Raw genomic sequence first — 18,486 nt, forward strand, 5'->3', positions numbered from 1 at the left:
ATCCCCTTTGAAGATTAAAAGTATGCTAAATCTGCAAATCGAGCTGAGAAACTAGAAAATCATGTTCATTGTTCTGTTATCTCAGCTCTCAATGTCATTTATGAGTACATAAGAACATATTGTTGATTGAAATGGATTTTTGCTATTTCAGGTATGTAATTATGGGGATGCCCTTGAATTATTTCTTGCCATCTAAAACCCCCTCCAACTTTAAAAAAAAGAATCTTTTGTCAGCTGTGAGGCAGCAGGTAAAAAATACTAAATTAAAACTTGAATGTTGGTACAGTTCATTCTGTAATATAAGTTATTAAAGTAACTGTTTTTAACACGTAAATCTAAAAGCAAACCTTTCTTTTTCTTTCAGATGAATGTCTGTAGGTTACGCTTGACTGTACCTCCTGATGAAGGCTCACAGCCCGAACAGGGAGCAAAGGAACCTGAAAGAAAGAAAAACGTAAGTTTTGAGAATCAAAGTTAAATTCTGTATAAACAAGGACTAAATGTTGCCATCCACGGAAGCTAATTTAGTTGTTTTGGGAGCCCAAAGCCCAGATCTCAGAAGACCACAGAACATGTGGAAGCTGAGCAAGTCAGCTGTAAAATTTAAGCCTGAGCTTTGCAGTTGAGGACAGCAAAATTGTATGTAAAGTGGGACAGTAGTAGAGGAACAGCATAGAGATTGTAGGTGATTTGTGACTAAGGTACTTTTAAGACTTGATTATTTAATATTTATATATTAAAGAGTAGGAAACTGCTATCAAGAACAGGTATTACTTTAAACAGGATCTTGATCCTCACCTGAAGGGGATTTTATATTTCACGTAGGCTTAAGAGTGTGCTGGATTTGAGCCTTAATGTGTAGGGAGCTCAAACCCAGATGTTTTGCTGTGTCAGCTAATTTTGGTGATGGGTGATGTACTGTCATGGGTTAAGCCCAGCCAGTAACTCAGAACCACGCAGCCGCTCGCTCACTCCCCCTCTTCTTCCCCTCACTCCTGGAGGGATGGGGAGGAGAATCAAAAGAATGTAACTCCCATGGGTTGAGATAAGAACCGTCCAGTAACTAAGGTATAACACAAACCACTGCTGCTACCACCAGTAATAATAATGATAAGGGAAATAACAAGGAGAGAGAATACAACCACTCACCACCAACCGACCGATACCCAGCCCGACCCGAGCAGTGATCTCGCCCTTCCAGGTAACTGTCCCCAGTTTATACTGGGCATGATGTGCTGTGGTATGGAATACCTCTTTGGCTAGCTTGGGTCAGGTGTCCTGTCTCTGCTTCCTCCTGGCTTCCCCTCCTCCCTGGCAGAGCATGAGACTCAGAAAGTTCTTGGTCAGAGTAAACATTACTGAGCAACAACTAAAAACATCGGTGTATCAGTGTTGTTCTCCGGCTGAAAATCAAAATGACAGCACTGCACCAGCTACTAAGAAGGAGAAAAATGACTGCTACTGCTGAACCCAGGACATGTACTAATAGGAAATACAAAATAAAGAATTCAAGATGTTCTGAAGTGAAAGTGATTTGAAGGTCATGTGCACAGAATGGTTCAGAAGTGTGTACACACACAAAAAATCTTACAGCTGCTTTGGTGTAGAACTAGTTCTTTAAGAGCTGTTTCAGAACAATAGATGATGTTTAATTTGTCTTAAGGATGGAGAGAGACTAGAAACGGAAGCTGGACAGGCTCCACAACTTCACCACATTTACACTTTGGTAAACCAAAATTAAACAAGAAGTTGGCTAAGTTTGCCAGAGCCAGTGTCTGAGTAGCAATATGACATTAGGAAGCAAAAAAGCAATAGGTTTTATTTAAAATAATTTCTTGGTGGTATTCAGAAGTGAATGTAACTGTAAAATGGCTCACAAAGACAAGCATCTTAAAGCAAAAAAACAAAATGCAAAGAAAAGTGGTCAAGATAAAGATTCCTTCTCAGATATTTCTTGTGCTGGTATCTTGTATACGCTCAGCTTTTCATACACTACTTCCCTTGTTTCAGCTGGGATAGAGTTAATTTTCTTCCTAGCGGCTGGTGCAGTGTTGTGTTTTGGCTTTAGTCTGCGAACAGTGCTGATAACACACTGATGTTTTAGTTGTTGCTAAGTAATGCTTACCCTAAATCAAGGACTTTTCAGTTTTCCATGCTCTGCCAGTGAACAGATGCACAAGAAGCTGGGAGAGAGCACAGCCAAGACAGCTGATCTGAACTAGCCAAAGGGATATTCCACACTATTAAACATCTCACTCCGTATATAAATTCGGGGGTGTTGGCCAGGAGCCACCAATCACTGCTTGGGTTGGGCTAGGTGTCAGTCAGTGGGTGGTGAGCAATTGTATCGTGCATCACTTGTGCTTCCTGAATTTTATTTCTCTCTTTCTCTCTCTTTTCCCTATTATTATTATTGTTATTTTTTTATTATTATATTTTACTTTATTTAAATTATTAAAACTGTTGTTATCTCAACCTGTGGGTTTTTCCTTTTTCGGACTCTCTCCCCCTATCCCACCAGGGGGGAGAGAAGCGAGCGAGCTGCTGTGTGGCAAGCACTTGCCGACTGCAGTTAAACCACAAGATCTGCTCTGGCAAAGTAATCAGTCCTCGAGGATCTAGAAGTGTTACTTACAGAGTGGATGAAAGAGGCTTCAATGCAAACTAGGTTTGAGCCACCATTAAACAGCAATAATTCATATTATACAGAGGTGTTTACTTATTGCACATAGAGTAGCTTCCCTCAGTGCTTACTCTGTCAGTCTCTTGTTAGTTTGGATCTGCAGAAACTCTGATACTAGCCTAAGCATATAGGTCCTTTGCCCTAAGAGTAATGTCAGTTTGTTTTGGAGGAGGATGGATATTGACTCATGGCTTATTCATTTTACTGTGCTGAGTAGTGTAATAATAAGAAAGAAGTGTGAATGATTAGGGTTTGGACAGTTTGTAGTGACTTTCTTATGTGACTATTTTTTTTTCCTGTGGGACCTTGTATTTAATGAGACCTGTGTTTCCCCTATAATAGAAGTAAATGTAAGTGGAGTTTATATCAGAGGATGTTAAGATATTAAATAAGTTATCTGGCTTATCTTACATTCCGGTATCTTGCACAGTGATTTTTAAGAGACGGGTCCTTTTTAGTTGAAGTGATACGTAATTTAGTTACTGTATGTTTTGAGTAGTTTTGCAAAGTTCAGCACTTTTGCACAGTTTAAGGACTTCTAGAAAGCATACATGCCATCTTCAGAGCTAGGTGGGATCCGATTAGTCAATTTCATAGCAATAAAGGAACACAGAGTAATTGTGCTATTGACTTGTGTCTCATGGTCTTTGTGTAATTTAAAAAATAGCCCTGCAAATAGCCATAGTGCACAGAAGCAGGTACAAAAAAATCCCATCATGAACCCTTTTTTCGTCATGTCTCTAAAACAAGACGGTAATGTGTTAACCTGAAGGGTTTTGTCTATGTAATGTATTGTTTTATGTATTTGAATTGATTACATAATAATGTACAGTGCACACAGGGCTCTTGACAAGTCTGTGATACTTTTCTCTTACTGCAAAATTTAAATTAAAAAAATAAAGCATCTCCTACAAGCAGCGATCCAGCGTCTGTGCTGATCTGCCAGTGTTCAACTGACTTAGTGTTAATGAAGTTGTTCAAAGCACTTTGAGAATAACAGGTTTTACAAATGTTAGATAATCCTTGCACAGTCCTATGAGAACTGTGCCCCCTTTTTGGAAATAGGGATAACAGAGAGAAATTAGGGAGCTGCTCAGTTTTCTGCCTAGCACTTTATAATCTAAGGTCAAAAAATACAGCTTCACCATGAATCAGATTAAACAGCAGGTCTCTTGTTGGAATCTGGAGTTCTGTGCTGTCTTTAAGTGCTGAGTATGGGGAAAATGGGAACATATTAAATGGAACATGTATTTAAAATATGTTAGTGTGACTTACAGAGATGAACTGCAGGGTAATTCTTGGGTTTGTACAGTATTTGGTGGAGCACTCAGGCAGATAAGGCAGTCTGATCCTGGCTGCCAGGCTCTCTCCTGTTTGGGCAGGACAAGTGCTGGAGCGAGACAGCCTCCCCTGCCTCTGGCTGCTGCTGGTGAGGGAAGAGAGCAGGGACCTTGCTGTGTCAGAGGGAATGCCAGAAAACTATAAATATACTATGGCATGACATTTGCTTGTAATCTCTTCTTTCAAATCTTTCATTAGGAGGAGGTGATTTTGAGCTGCCCTAATGTGACATAGTGATAGTTTACTATTTGTTACTTTTCTGTATCCTTCTGGGGCTCAGTACTGTTAAGAGATGTTTCAGTTGCAAAATCAGCTAGTGAACTGCACAGAAGCTCTTGCTAGTGTTGATCCTCTCAATAACTTTTTTTGGAGCTTGAGGTCAGATCAGACATCACCACTTCACTGGTTGTGTTAGTAGCTGTTAGCTTAGCCTTATTCATTGTAGTCCAAGTTTAGCAGCAACTGTATGCTGTATTTCATTATATCTATTATCAGTGCATTAAGTTTCCAGATAGACTTTTTATTGCTATACACCCATGAAATAAAAATGAATCAGTATATGAGATTAAAACAGAGTGATGGAGCTGGGCAGTTTTGTTGTAATAAAATTGCTGCAGGCATTATTGTACTAGGATGGCCTCTCCCTGTCTTTTGTGAAGGGCTGGCAGATGGTATGCAGAAGCTGATCTCAAAAATGGAAGGGGGTCTGAGCTTGTGCTCAGATTGGATTTTTGTATTCATATTTAGGCATGATACCTTGAAAGAAGCATGTGAGAATTGAAGTCACAAGTAGAGGCTGGTTGATTGGTTTGTTTGCTTTTTACAGGTTAAAAGCCTACTGCTAAGTATTTCTGAGTTGCTAGCACTTACTTAGGGAGAATCTGAAACTATCCTCATTTTGTTCCATTACTTCTGTTAATCACAGACAATGGATGACAGTAGTGTGAGGCTGTGTTCTTCACCAAGAAGTACAAAGGAATATTGTGTGTGCTGGATTGTATGTAAAATCTGTATGTCTGAAGCCTGCCTTGTCTTGCATAATGAAGGGTTACTAGACAATTGTATTGTCCCTGTTTGGGATTGGGCTTATTTTTATCCATCAGCCCCTTTCTTCACTGGCATCTAAATTTGGAAGTGTCACTGCAAGCTACAGCTACGCATTCGAGGGCAGAATATGGAGACATGTATACACAGATTTTTAGTTTTCATTAGGACACATGAATGTGAGAATTAAAATGATATAACACTCTAGAAATTTGTGTCACTTTCCTGTCTTTGTAGCTTTCAAATAGTTTGAAACAGTGTTTAGGCCCAAACTCTAATTGGTACTTTCGCTGTATATATCCTCAAACTCTTTAATTTTCTTATGCTTTTAAAGCATCACAACCAAGAGGTGAAACTCTTTTTGCTTCGTAAGCAGGAATACAGAAGCATAGCAAGCTTCTTTTTTTTTCTTTTTTTTTTTTCCCCCAGGAAAAAAGTAGGCTGTAAAGAAGCCAGAAGGGGAATTTGCTCCCGTATGTGATGGAGAGAATCAAGCAGAAACTTGTGTGAGACCTTCATCAGTTGTGTGTCTTGAATTTAGGACAGTGCCGATTTTCTCTGCTGATCTGCTGCTGCCAGCTCAGTCCCATCAGCACAGCACTTGTGTCATAACAAATGTGGCTCACCTGCTAGAGGTGGCTAATGGGTTTTTCAGCCTCTGCAGCACTGAGTGCTTGATTTTTGATGTGTACTAATTAAGCGACACGTTCATTAAAACAGCACTACATGAGAACTACAGAAAGAATTCCACTGACTTCTGTGGTTACTGCTGTATTTTTTTGATCTTACTTTCTTAGTATACAAGTATTGCTGTTCTGTGTACAGATTTCATTGAGTAGATACAGCTTTCATGTAACGCCTGTCACTTCTATTTTTTGGGAATGTGTTAAATGATGCTTCTTATTTAGCACCATGAACCCAAGAACAGTCATGTCTATGTCTTGGCATACATTCCCTATTTTAATGCTGTTTATATATGAAACATCTCTAAATGTAACATGCGTTTCATGGGCTGCAGAGGACTACACATCTGCCTTTTGTCAGAGCACAGCAACTTTCCTTGGTGAGCTCAATAACATAAATTTGTCATTTTACTGAACAGAAAATATGTAAACTAAGTAAGAATGTGGATGTTCTTTTTCCTTGTATACAACTAGTGAACAAGTAAAAGATAACTGGATATTTCAGAAACCTCCAGAATGTGGCAGCTGAATAAAAGAAAAAGCCTTGCTTAGCTGATACATTTCTGGTTATAAGAAGAGTTGTTAGATTTTGTAGGTAAAGAAGAGCACAATTTAACAAAATTTTAAGGCCATATGAGTACCAAACCCACAATTGTGCCAGTCATTATGTTAGTTATATTTTATTTTGAGGTAAAAGGACCTTTTCTGTAGATCTGCTTCCAATTTTGGGGCAGGGAGAAAGTGTAAAGTGTGGTATCTGACTCTATATTTCAGAAACTGATAAAGAAACACTGGGAAGCAAATCATCTCCTGGAGTTATTTACATGATGCCAGTAAAATAACCGGCAATACAAAAAGCAGCTAACAACTCATATTTAGTGTTTCTGTTGATAGTGTCTTTGCTTCACATGTTTCATGCTACTTGGGCTACTTCCTTGGACACAGACATAAACAGGATACATGGCAATTATCAACACTTTTGCAACCTTGGGGTGTAGGCTTCTGTTTTAAATATTAAGTAAACACAGTCTGTGTTTCTTTAGTACATGCTGTATGATCATACCAAGTACAACATGACTGTTGCTGCAAAATAGAGAAAGCATGTTCCTGGAAGCTGCTGTATTCATGTGTATCAACATGATGTGGTCTTGCTATTACCTTGGCCTGTCATATAACTGACTGTAGGTACAAAGAAACAGTCACAAATTACCTAAGCTAAGTTTGCTTTTTCAGGTCAGCAGCTCCTATTAGAAGGATTTTTAGCACAATTTGAGGCAACAGCTGTGCTTGTCCCAGTGCAGGAAGTGCATAGGCAGGTAGGGAGAGAGGACTTCCCTGTTCGCTGGAGCTAGCTGATACTTTGACCTTAAATGGGAATGGCTAACTAATCTAATGAAACCTTCCATCTTCAAGCACTGGATAGATTTACAGTATTTACTTGCTCCTAAATACTTGCACATAATTACTTATTCTCTTATCATCACTGACATGCCTTGCTGCAGATCAGAGTGGAGACAGGCAAGGGCCTTCTCAGAAAAATATCTAAGTTCTGAGAGTGGATATGCATGGCACATGAGGAAAACAATGAAAAATACTTGGCTTAGAAGCATTCTGTAGTCCCTGGGGATGTGGAAAATGCAAGGTTTGTCCAAGTGAAAAGATGTGATGGAGGAAGAGCAGAGGACAAGGCACAAGGTGGGTGGAAGTAGCTTAAGACAGGAGACAAACTGCAGAATACTCAAAGAGTACTTACTAATGCAGTTCTGTGGAGCAGTTCAAGAAACAGCCTTTCAGCAAGGCCTCCTTTAGAGGCAAAGGTATATTAAAAACAAGTCAACAAGCAAAGCAACCTATCCACCTCTCAAAGCTGCACTGAACAAAGTTTTCTGATTGTAACCCTTCCTCTTAAGAGGAGGCTATATCAGGTTAGCCCTATTTTGTCAGGGCATATGCTGAACCCTGAAACAAGAGGTCATTAAGTGGAAATTAAGAGTTACTAACCAGAGAGACAGGGGTGTAGAAGGTGAGCGTAGCTGAAATAGAGCAGCAAGAAAAAAGACTAAAGGAATTAGAACAAATACTTGTGTAGCTGTTGGTTTGCACAGCCTTAAATCAAGCAAGAACTGCACTGAAATTTTAACAGGTGCTTGCCCTGGGGGTTGTGATATGAAGGAGAAATAAGGGGGGGGGGGGGGGGGGGGGTGGGTAAGAGCAGTATCTTGTATTTTAAATAGCACGTAGTAGAACTGGGACACTGAACAGATGATGGAGGTTCTTTTATTCTTCTGAAAGAGAAGTGACAAAAGCATCTTGGGAGGCTTGTGCAATATAGACAGCTGGGAAGTGCAGGGTTATTGCAAGAGACATGTACCCAGTCTGGCTTTATGCATACTTAATCCTGCATGTACTGCCCATTATGATGTAAATTTGTCTGTTTTCTGTGAAATATGTAAGTGTCATGGGTGATTCTCCAGCTGCAAGCCCATTGGTCTGAATTTGTAGGTGTTTCCTTGGGGGGGATCCTTCAAATTAGTACATTCCTTAGGAATGTGTTAATAATATTCTAAAAATAAGGAACTTGCTCATAATTTTCATCCAGAACTCTTCAAATAGCATTTTAAACAATTCTGCTAATGTTTTGGAGGCACAAAGGATCTTAAGTAGTTGCTGGTATTCAGCTGTTCATCTCGTAAAAAAGGAATGATCATGGGTAAAGGGTATGGATTTATGAATTCAGTGTCTGGCGCCTTAGTAATCTCTAAGCAATCAAAGTGATTATTCTTTTGGTTATCAGGAAGATGGAAACTTGTATGTAATCCTTTTATACAGATGCAGGGGAGGAGCTGTGATAACACTGTCAAAGAAAATGTACAACCCTGGAACAAACAAACACAGAAAAGTTTTGAATCATGTCGCCATCTAGTTTCTGTGTTCTCTCTACTCTCAAAAAGCCAGGTGTGGGCTTTTTGTTTGTATGCATCCAAACTGCAAAACAAAACCCCCAATAATACGTAATACAAGACTTCTCATTATCAGGATGTGAAGCTTTGCATGTAATGTTTTCCAAGTGCAAAATGATATCGTGTAAGGAAAGCTGGCTGCCCAATGTTTTTCCATTAAGTGGTTTTAAGGCTTTCTTTTTAAATTATTGCTTTATAGCCTTTGTTGTTCTTTGCCTGAAATGTTCTTTATCAGGCGTCTGCTCTGTGATTGTCTTACTCCCAGCCCTGCATACACACCCAGAGCTTCAGCAGGATGGTTAAGCCAGTAATGATATGGTGAAGGAAAGGACTGTAGGATTTATAGTGTTGAGAAAATCTCAGTGCCATGTGGGAGGGCAGTATAAACCAAATGTCTGTCTTTACCCATTTTTCTTAATGCAAGTAGATTTTCCTGTTCATTTTTCCCTTACCCAAAGAAGAATTTATTCTTACATTGCCACCATAGTTGTGTTAGTTTGACTGCTAAAAGCTGGAAGTGGTACTGCTTTAGACTGCAGATGCTATCCCCACTGTCAGTCATGATGAAGGACTAGAGACCCTCTACGATGCAGCTGCAGATGGATGTAAGATGCTGAGCTTCATCTCTTTCAGCCTCTGCTCAGTGTCACAGACAGTATTAGACACTGCTTAGACTCTTAATTTAGTAAAGAATCTCAAAGTTTGTTGGTTTTCCTGCAGTGTCATTACAGAACAACAAAACAAACCCAAACAGATTATGCTGTAAAATCTATGTAGTGAATATTCCCAAATTTAGCCATGTCCTGGTATATCCAGTGTAAGACTGTTTTGTCTCTGGCACTGGCCTTTCAAAAACAAGATGCAAAGCTAGGCAGTAACAACGTTTCCAAGACTGTGTCTTTCTGACTTTCTATTCAGAAATAATCCCTAATTTTAGGTTCCTAGTTTGCAAATATTCAAAGTTAGGTAAGAATCTTTTTTTCCCTTTTTAAAAAATCATAATGTGGATGTCTTCATCTAAGCTATGCTTTTTAATTCTTTGTAATCAAGAGAAGAAATTAGTTATTCTGGAGACTGACTCATTTCAGATGATTGCTACAGAAGGATGTTTCTCTGGGTTGATTGGAAGGGAGGAGGTGGTTCCATCTGACCTTGCAGATATTTATTTACATGCCAAGGGAAATGATTCCTACTGTTAGCATGAGTATTTTTGTTACTAAGTACATTGATGAGGTGAGTAAGAGGAGTCTGTTGCAAAGAGTGCCTTAAAGAAAGACACAAAATTATTGTTTTACAAATTTCTGGAGATCATTAGAATAACAAATGTTGGCACTTTAAAACAGCCTTTCTATTTACCTGTCAAGACCTGATTTCAAACTTTTATTCTCCTACAACAGTTAACAACACTGAAACACCCACATAAATGCTCTTTCATAGCTTTGTTTTGGCTCTTACAAAGTTAGTTTGACAACTTCTATAAGAGCAGTGCAGCCTTGAAATGAATGATTGCTTTGGAGGTTCTTAGTTAGCTTTAAATGCAAACTGAAATTCTACTTTATTTATCTCCAATGTAAACAAGTATTTTCTGAGCTCCGCTTAAGGGACCTTGCTTAAAATGTTTTAATTTAGTTTCTTCTGAGAGCTTTCTATAATTTTGATTGAACTTGTGAATTTTTATATTTCCTGCAGGAGGGAGTTTGGGGAGTGAGGGGCAATTCTGTGGTTGCAAGAGTTTAAAGGGAACTGTGAGAGCTAAAATAATGCAGAACATTTTCTAGTAGCATGTATTGGTGAATTAAAGTAAGCCAGGATAACTTTTTCTCTCACATGCCTTTACCTCTCCCTGCACAAATCCAGCCCATTGTCTCTAGCTATATCTATATCAATTCCATTAAAGCCAGTGGAAATTAGACATTTCTATCATCTGTATCAAGTATAAATTGGTCATTCATCTTTCTAAAACCATGAAGGTTGACTGTCTGGCCCCAAAACCTTTGAGAACTAGTGTTCGTAGGTGCTGCTGTGCTTTCACTAGAGTTGACTGTCTCCTGTGGCCCTGTGATACTGTATTTTTGTTATTTTTTTATTCTAGTACTGACTTAAAAATAACTTTCTTATTTTTTTTTTTCTACTTTTAAGGAGCTCTACCATGTACCTAATGGCATGTCTCCAGGGAAGCTCTCTCATGGGATGGTGTATGGTGTTGTGCACCGAACTGACAACAACCATAAGAGAGAAATGGTGGTTTATGGCTGGTCAGCTGATCAGCTGAAAGAGGAGATGAATTACATTAAAGAAGTGAGTTATGCTTTCAGCTTCAAAATTTGTGAAATATGCTTTCCATGTATTCCTGTTGAGCTGTGAGTGTATATGGGTTGACTGATGCCTAGCCCAACACCCGGATCTTAACTGGGAGCCTACTCTAAGCTGAAGACTTGACTTATTAGTGCTTGAGTTGGAAAAAAGGGTGCTCTATACCTGGCAACTGTGCAGTCTAGACTCAAGGTCTCTGTGCCAACTGATACTTGTTAGTGCTTGCTGACTGGGCCTCAGCTGGGTGTGCAGACTGCCAAACAGATATTGAGGCTCCTGTCCTGAAGCCTTCAGAATTTCAAATGTCATACAGAAGAAACTATGCAGGCAGACACCTTAAAGGATAAACTCTCTCCTCTCTTCTTCTGCTTCCCCCCTGTTCCCAAATCCCCCAGTTTTGAAAAGGCTCCTAAATTAGGTGACACAGTAAAATCACTTGGGTATATTTGGGGGCAGCCTTAAAATAGTCAGCCTAATAAGGATGACTTTGTACTACTTTCTCTGTGCATGCTCATTTGTCATAATTGGCAGAAGCTCTCCTGGAAAAAAAAGAAAAAAGCATTTCTGACACAGCTGGTTTCTGTGCTTGAAACTCAGCATCTCTTTGACCATCAGTCCTTGGCTCACAGGCTTTGGAAATTACCCCCGAATTAGCCTAGGGCAAATAACCTGACCTTCTCTTTCCATCCACCTTCACCACTCAGGAAGTTATTGGTCTATGTGTTACACTGATGCAAGTGCAAGCTGAGTTGATACAAAAGGGAGTAACACTGAGTCAAACCAGCAGTGTAAGAGACTATAATTATGGGTGCTCTTACATCTGCCTGATCTCTAGCTGTCAGCTCTTGCTTCTCTCCTTTGCTACTCACAGTTGTTTGCCCCTAGCATTCACCATGCTCAAGTTCCTGCACTCACAGTTAGGGTATGTCACTACTGCGGTGCACGCATGGCATGTGAGCTGAGTCGGCTGTTGGTTGCCTGCCTGGTTGTTTGCTTGCCCTGCTGGGGTGGTGTCAGGGATGGGTGAATCTGCATGAGGTCTGGCTCCCCGGGCTGCCCTATTGCTGTTCACAGCTGGCTTGTGGCATGGAGGGATGTGTCAGACCAGGTGGACTGCAAGTCTTGTGTGTGTGTGTGTATGTTCAAAGTACTGATCCTTACAGGAAAAAGTGGGAAAAACACAGGAAGAGATGAACTAGCTCTTGCTCTTTTCTGGCAGCTGTGTTCAGCTATGCTAATTGCTGAACTCTGGTCTGCCAGGTAAGTTTCATCTTTAAAAGTAGTCTTAAAGTCCTCAGCTTATGCCACGTATGTGAAGGCTTAAACCAGAAATGATGGGCTACATCAGAACTGCTGACAGTTTCCTCTGTAGCTGAGTCAAATATGCACCTTGCAAGAAGGGGAGTGGGGTGTGTGCATGTGTGGGGAGGGACAGGGCAAGGGACTTTTTCTGTGGTGAAGTGAAGGAATCATCTACCTTTCATGTTTCTTATCCTAAAGGGACCACGTAGCTTGGGGTAGGCTTGGGCTTACCTCTTGCATAGATTTTGTGACCAATGCCCCTCTTTCTGGGAGAGTGGGTATACTGCAGAGCTGCTGGAAACATCCCTTCTTCTATAAGGCCCTACTGTTTTCCCCTTGCACTTTCCCCAAGCTTGTGCAGCGAGGAGGTAACCTTGCTGCCCTAGATTATCTGCAATCAGTCTGTGTTTGATAGGGAGTGGGGGGGGAAGAGGAGTTTGAATTATGTAGCTGGAATGCAAACTGTAGGCAAACATTTAACTAGTGTTTACAATGTGTACTCTTGAGAAGGTTGGTTGTGTGCATGATTGCAATGGCATGTAAGCCCAAGCTGTCTTCCAGCATGCTTTCCCTCCCTCCCTCCTTCTTTTCTTTTTTCGAAGGCAAGGTATAATTTACGTCCTTGGTTCTTAAATAAAATCAAATTGATTACTCTGTTCTTCAGATTTGAAATTGCATTGATAAATTTATGCTAATATATTGTTTAGCTAGGTACAAGCCTAGAAGTCTTAAATTAAAGGGTTTATCTTCAAAGGATACTTAGGGAAAACTAATTAACCACTTTAAAAAGTATGAAGGTGTATTAAATCCGTGTGTGGATGCTTTTTTTTTTTTCGGAATGAAAACATTATATGCTCAAATTAATTTTAATTTGTTTAGTAATCAGGTTAGAGTGAATTATGGATAATTTATTATTTAAATTATTAATCTACAAGCATTTGAGTGTGCACAGAGAAGCTTAGAATTACTCAGAGACATTTACTTTTATCACCCCTATATAGACAAGTCTTGAGACTTCAGTTTGTGTCTTGTTCTTAAGAGTAAATTGCTGTTGATGAAAAGGTAAATTAATAATGGAAATTACTGGAAGTAGCAATGTAGAACTTATCAAAACTAAAAAGTCACGTCCTAGTATAAAGAGTATCATCAAGAAGTTTGATAAAGGTATTTAATTTTTTTTCTGACACCAGGTTAGAGCAACTCTGGAAAAAGTAAGAAAGAAAATGTATGGCGAATACGATGAAATGAAACGAAAAATACAGCAGCTTACAAATGAACTGAAAGTAAGTACACATTCATTTGGAGGTAAGGCATATGAGAGTAACTGTCCCAGTGTTATCTAAAAAGATTTTGTGGGTTTGGTGTTTGTTTTTTTTTTTTCTTTGACAGAGCAGAAATAATTTCTCGAGCCATTCTAGTTCATTGTTTTATGTGACATCTAAATTTTTATTTATTTATTTTCCCCTTCAGGAAGGTAAGGTAGGACAGGGATGTTTTCATATATGGAATTACTAATTGCCTGCTTCTTGGAAATAAAAGAGTGATCTTAATAGCATTGTCTGTGTGTATTGGTAATTAGTGGAGATGTTTGTACCACAAAGCTGCCAGGTGAATTGAATAAATAATGTGCATAATTAGGAGTAAAGTGCAATTTGTTGTCATTTCAACAGACTTTGCTCTGGTTTACTGATTTTATTGTTTAAACACTATAGTGAAAGAAGCAGCAGTATTTTTTAATATTAAAGCGCTTGACAGTTCTAAAAATGACTTACCTTTTGGTTCTTAATTGAACCTTGTAATAGTTATTCGATGACCTCTCTTTCTTCTGACATGCTGCTTTAGCAATAAAAGCTGCTGCAGTCTGTAGAAGTAAGTATCCTTCATATAAAACTGCTGAGTTCTTTGGTCCAAAAAAATCTCCCTGAAAACTTGCTGTGGATTTGATATTCAACATTGATTTTCACAGCCCTGGTTCAGATGAAGCTTTGGCTATTAAAGGTATTCTGACTTCAGGGGACTGAGACCCTGACTTATGCCCTTCTGCCACCCTTATTTGGAGGCTGTCAGTTCTCTGCATGCTCTATTATGTATAAAGATCAGAACTTGCTGTTAAACTGGTACCTCTATGGCAACTAGTCTCAAAAAACCAAAAACAACCCAAAAACCCAACAACAAAAAAATCACCCTGACTTGAGAGGAGGAGGGGGAGAACATTCAGTTGCTGTGGACTGTGTCAAATACTCTTAATGATGCCAACAAGGGGAGTCTCCCACCCACCATGCACACAGGCAAATGCTGATACAGATGAAGTTTTGTCATCTTTGCTGCTGATCCTTATTGAACAGTTAGTGATGAATATCACAGTGATGATATCTGGCACTTCCAGATCTTTCTATGAGACCAGTAGAAATCCTGCATGAGTCTGAACATCTCTCTTAATTAAGGGTTTCTGATCAGCTCTGACAGAATCTCTAGTTCTGCAGCAAATTAGCAGTTTATGAAGTACTCCTTCTGACATAAATAGCACATTATGAGACACTCTTCCCCCTTTTTTAATACTTTACACTGCTTGTAATAAAACACAAGTGTTGTTCTACCTAATAATGTATGGTTGGTTTTTTTTATTGGCTTTGGGTTAACATGACTAACATCTTTCATGCTATTTGTGGATTCTGTTTAAAATAATTTATATATTCTGCTTCAGCTTTGAATCACTATGCTTTTTTCCCATCGATTTTCAGGACCACTTTTTGTTCATAAAATTTGTTTGTAATTTGTACTTCCAATATACTGCCCTGGGCGGTATGCTTCTTCACCTCAGTTCTTATCTTGTAGCTTTCTTAATCCATCTAAAGCATTTCTGCTTTTGTTTGTTTTTACATGAGCACATGTTTATATAGGGTTAACTGTAACTGCTTGGTTTCTACTCCTTATGCTGACCTAATCTGTGTATGACTTGGTTACTAAACACTCATTGTTCTCCGTATCAGTCCCCAGTGTTCTTATGTTTTTATCGAGAAACAAATCTGGTCCATCTAAGAATGTGAGGTGGGCTGGTCTCTATTAGTAACAATTTTTTTCTCTTTATTGGATTTTTCATAATTACTTACACAGCTTGGGTTTTGGTCTCTTAAATGATGACAGTCTGTGCCTATCACCCCCAAACCCCCTCCAGTTTTTAAGCATGTGTGTGTTTGTACACAACAGAAGATGACATTTTCACACAACAAAGCTCTCTGCTGACTTTTCCTACCTGCTTCCTATTGTTTCATCCTTAAGTCTTCTTGATGTTGCTTCTTTGCAGACCTGATTAGTCAGTTCCTTCTTAATTAAGGCTATTCTACAGTTCACCAAAACCTTTCTAGATTTCCTCATTTCTTGCATTATTCTGCTTTTCACTCTGTGACTTCTCAAAATCTGCCCACTCCATGTACATAAGCTTTCCGAGTAGCCATCTGCTAAATATCCTCTTGTCCTTCTCAAAAAGAACAGCTTTTACAGCAATTACAGACTAGCAATAAACATAGGTACTTGTGCCTTATTCCTGTTAAGAGTATTTGGATTCTAAATTCTGTTTGTTTGTTTCTGAGGTACAAGAATATGGTTTGAGGCCTGTATATTTTAAGCATCCTAGTATCCTAGTACTGTGAAAATTAACCATGGGGTCTTTCTCTTATGTAGCTCCCTTTGAAAGAATAGGTAAACTTGATCATTATTCTATATAATTTTTATTTATTTTTTTCTTTTCCTGCTCAGGTGACAAATGCTCATCAGGAATCCTTAGAGAATCATGTGCGAGTGCAGGCTGCAGCCTTAGATAGCTTTAGTGAAATGAACAGCTCCTTGACATCAGCATCAATAGACTTGCAGGTACATTTTAATAGCTGTTTCACAGCTGACAACCACCTTTTCTGACATGGATTTAAAAGCATACATAAAACATGGATGACAGATACAGATTCTAACACTAAACAAGATCATAAAGTACTGTCTTGGCTATCTAAGGCAGCTAATTTAGGAAGCAAAGACCAAATTCTAACACCTGTGTTTTTAAAAACCTATTAAAAATAGTGTACAATAAAGAGATGCTGATCTGCAGCAGACTAATGTCATTAGGCATATCTCTATGAAATATCTAAGGTGAAAATGTGATTTGTTTTGTGTTGTGCAAAACGGTTCATCTCCTGACTGATCCCTACCTTCACTGGTTAACAGAAATGGAAGTGGCCTGTTTGGATGCTAAACACTTGTGAAATGTAGGGGGAGGGAGAAGGTGGGAATGAATTTTCTGTGTTAAAGACTTACAGGTATCTGAGCTGAAAAACTTAATGTTCCTGCTTTCTTGTATGTCACAGATTTTCCTCAGTCTAGTGTATTTAATATGTATAATATGGCCCTTGGAGAGAAGAAAGGAAGACTGTTGGGAGTAGTATTCATGCTGAAATATATCCATGTTCCTTTGTTGTTTTTTTTCTTATAGCATTCCAGGACTTGATTTCACTTAGCACATTCCTCATGGAAATATCTCCTAGTAAACAAAATACAACTAGAGCTATCATTTTAAACATTAAAACGTGCAAAATTGTTCCCACTGCATTGATACATCAGGAAACTAAATGTTCTGTCTGTTCCATAATCTCTTGACTGTATTAGTTCACCAAGTTATTTATGATTTTTAATATGTGGTTTGCCTCTTTCCTCTAGAAAACTCTAGTTGACGTTACATTGGAGAACACTGATATAAGGGAACAAATAAGGAATTTAAAACATACGCATGAACAATCTATGGAAAAGCTGAGAGAGAAGCAAAAGCAACTGGAAACAGCACAAATAGAAAACCAGTTACTGAAATTAAAGGTGTGGTATATAAACTCCCCTAAAAATATTGCCCAGTAAGGGCATTAGGAGTATGTTAAATGAATTCCTATATCGTATTTGTAAAGTATTCTTCATTCTTCATGCCTTCATCATTCCCTAGAGCCGACGTATTGCTGTGAATCAATCCTGTTTCAATAACAAAGAATTTCAGCTGGCAGCGGTCAGTCTTTCCATAACATAGGATTGTCATTCAGGGATGTTGGCAGGTGAAAATTCAAACCATAGAATAGTTATTAGCGTCCATTGCTGTAAGAAAAGGAATATTATAACTCTATATGGTGCTATAAGAATTTCTTCATAATGAATTTCTTTGGTGTTGCACAATTTTTAATAGGTAATCTGTTAAGTCTTATGATCATGTGATCCACAGATACATGCTGTAACAGCCAGTGTCTTGGAAAGAGACTTCAGCTATTCCTTTCAGAGAAATGCAAGGGAATAAAATGGAAACTGAAAAGTAATACATGGCAGAAATCTTGACCGTGTTCTCCACTCATCTGCCAAATGTATTCCTTTAATGTCATTTAAAAAAAAAAAACAAACAAAACAATAAAACAAAACAAAAAGAAAATCAAAGCCAAAAGCAACAATAACCAAGCAAGCAAAAAAACGTCTGGAAACCTTTGCTCCTTCTAAAATTGCTCAGTGTAGACTAATTTGGATATAGACTGTATCAGGATTTGTCACTGTGAAATTAAGGTGACTGCTGGTTTATTAATGTTTAATTTTTCCAATGAAGATGTTTCTTTCTGGCTCTCTAGTGACTTGCATTCATGCCTAGTGATGAATGGTTAAAAGAGAAGAAGGTATTTCTGCTCCTAAGGGCAGAGAACCACAGGTTCAGTCCAAGTTCAGTCCAAGTTCAACTGAATACATAAGAACTTGTTTCTCTTTGAGCCTGTCAAGGTCTGCATAATACATACCCTGCTTTAATGAGGGAAAACTTTAAATTTTGCCCTCAAAATTGCAGTTTTATTATGAAGTTAGTGGATAAAATACGTCATTTCTGTCTTTGAAAATTAAACATAAAATTGCAAGACATCTGGGATTTAATTCCAGGGGTGAATGTAAGAGGAGAGTTTGGAATCCGGGGGGATAGCAGTTGAAAAGCAGTAACTACCATATGCTGTGATCCTTTTCTGGGTAGGAGAACACACCCCTGTAGCTTATTAAGGATCTTTGGCTTATTCATACAATCATAACAATACCTAAGTTTGGAGATGCTGCTTAAGAGTCCCATAACAGATGCCCCGATGCGCCTACTTTTTCATGCTTGTTTTTA

The 18,486-nt window shown here is 38.7% G+C and overlaps 1 protein-coding gene across 1 annotated transcript in view; it reads left to right on the forward strand.

Annotated features, from left to right (window-relative positions):
- MYZAP (myocardial zonula adherens protein) overlaps positions 1-18,486 on the forward strand; it is a 59,186-nt gene that overhangs the window by 5,861 nt on the left and 34,839 nt on the right. Inside the window, exons 2-6 of the mRNA XM_057398447.1 lie at positions 365-454; positions 10,851-11,009; positions 13,517-13,609; positions 16,083-16,196; positions 17,031-17,183. Of these exons, the coding sequence (XP_057254430.1) occupies positions 365-454; positions 10,851-11,009; positions 13,517-13,609; positions 16,083-16,196; positions 17,031-17,183 (609 nt within the window). The remainder of the gene's footprint in view (positions 1-364; positions 455-10,850; positions 11,010-13,516; positions 13,610-16,082; positions 16,197-17,030; positions 17,184-18,486) is intronic.

Source organism: Pezoporus wallicus, unplaced genomic scaffold (genome assembly GCF_028554395.1).
Source record: "Pezoporus wallicus isolate ANWC-B61680 ecotype Strahan unplaced genomic scaffold, APGP_CSIRO_Pwel_v1 contig_3952, whole genome shotgun sequence".
Classification (NCBI taxonomy): Eukaryota; Metazoa; Chordata; class Aves; order Psittaciformes; family Psittacidae; genus Pezoporus; species Pezoporus wallicus.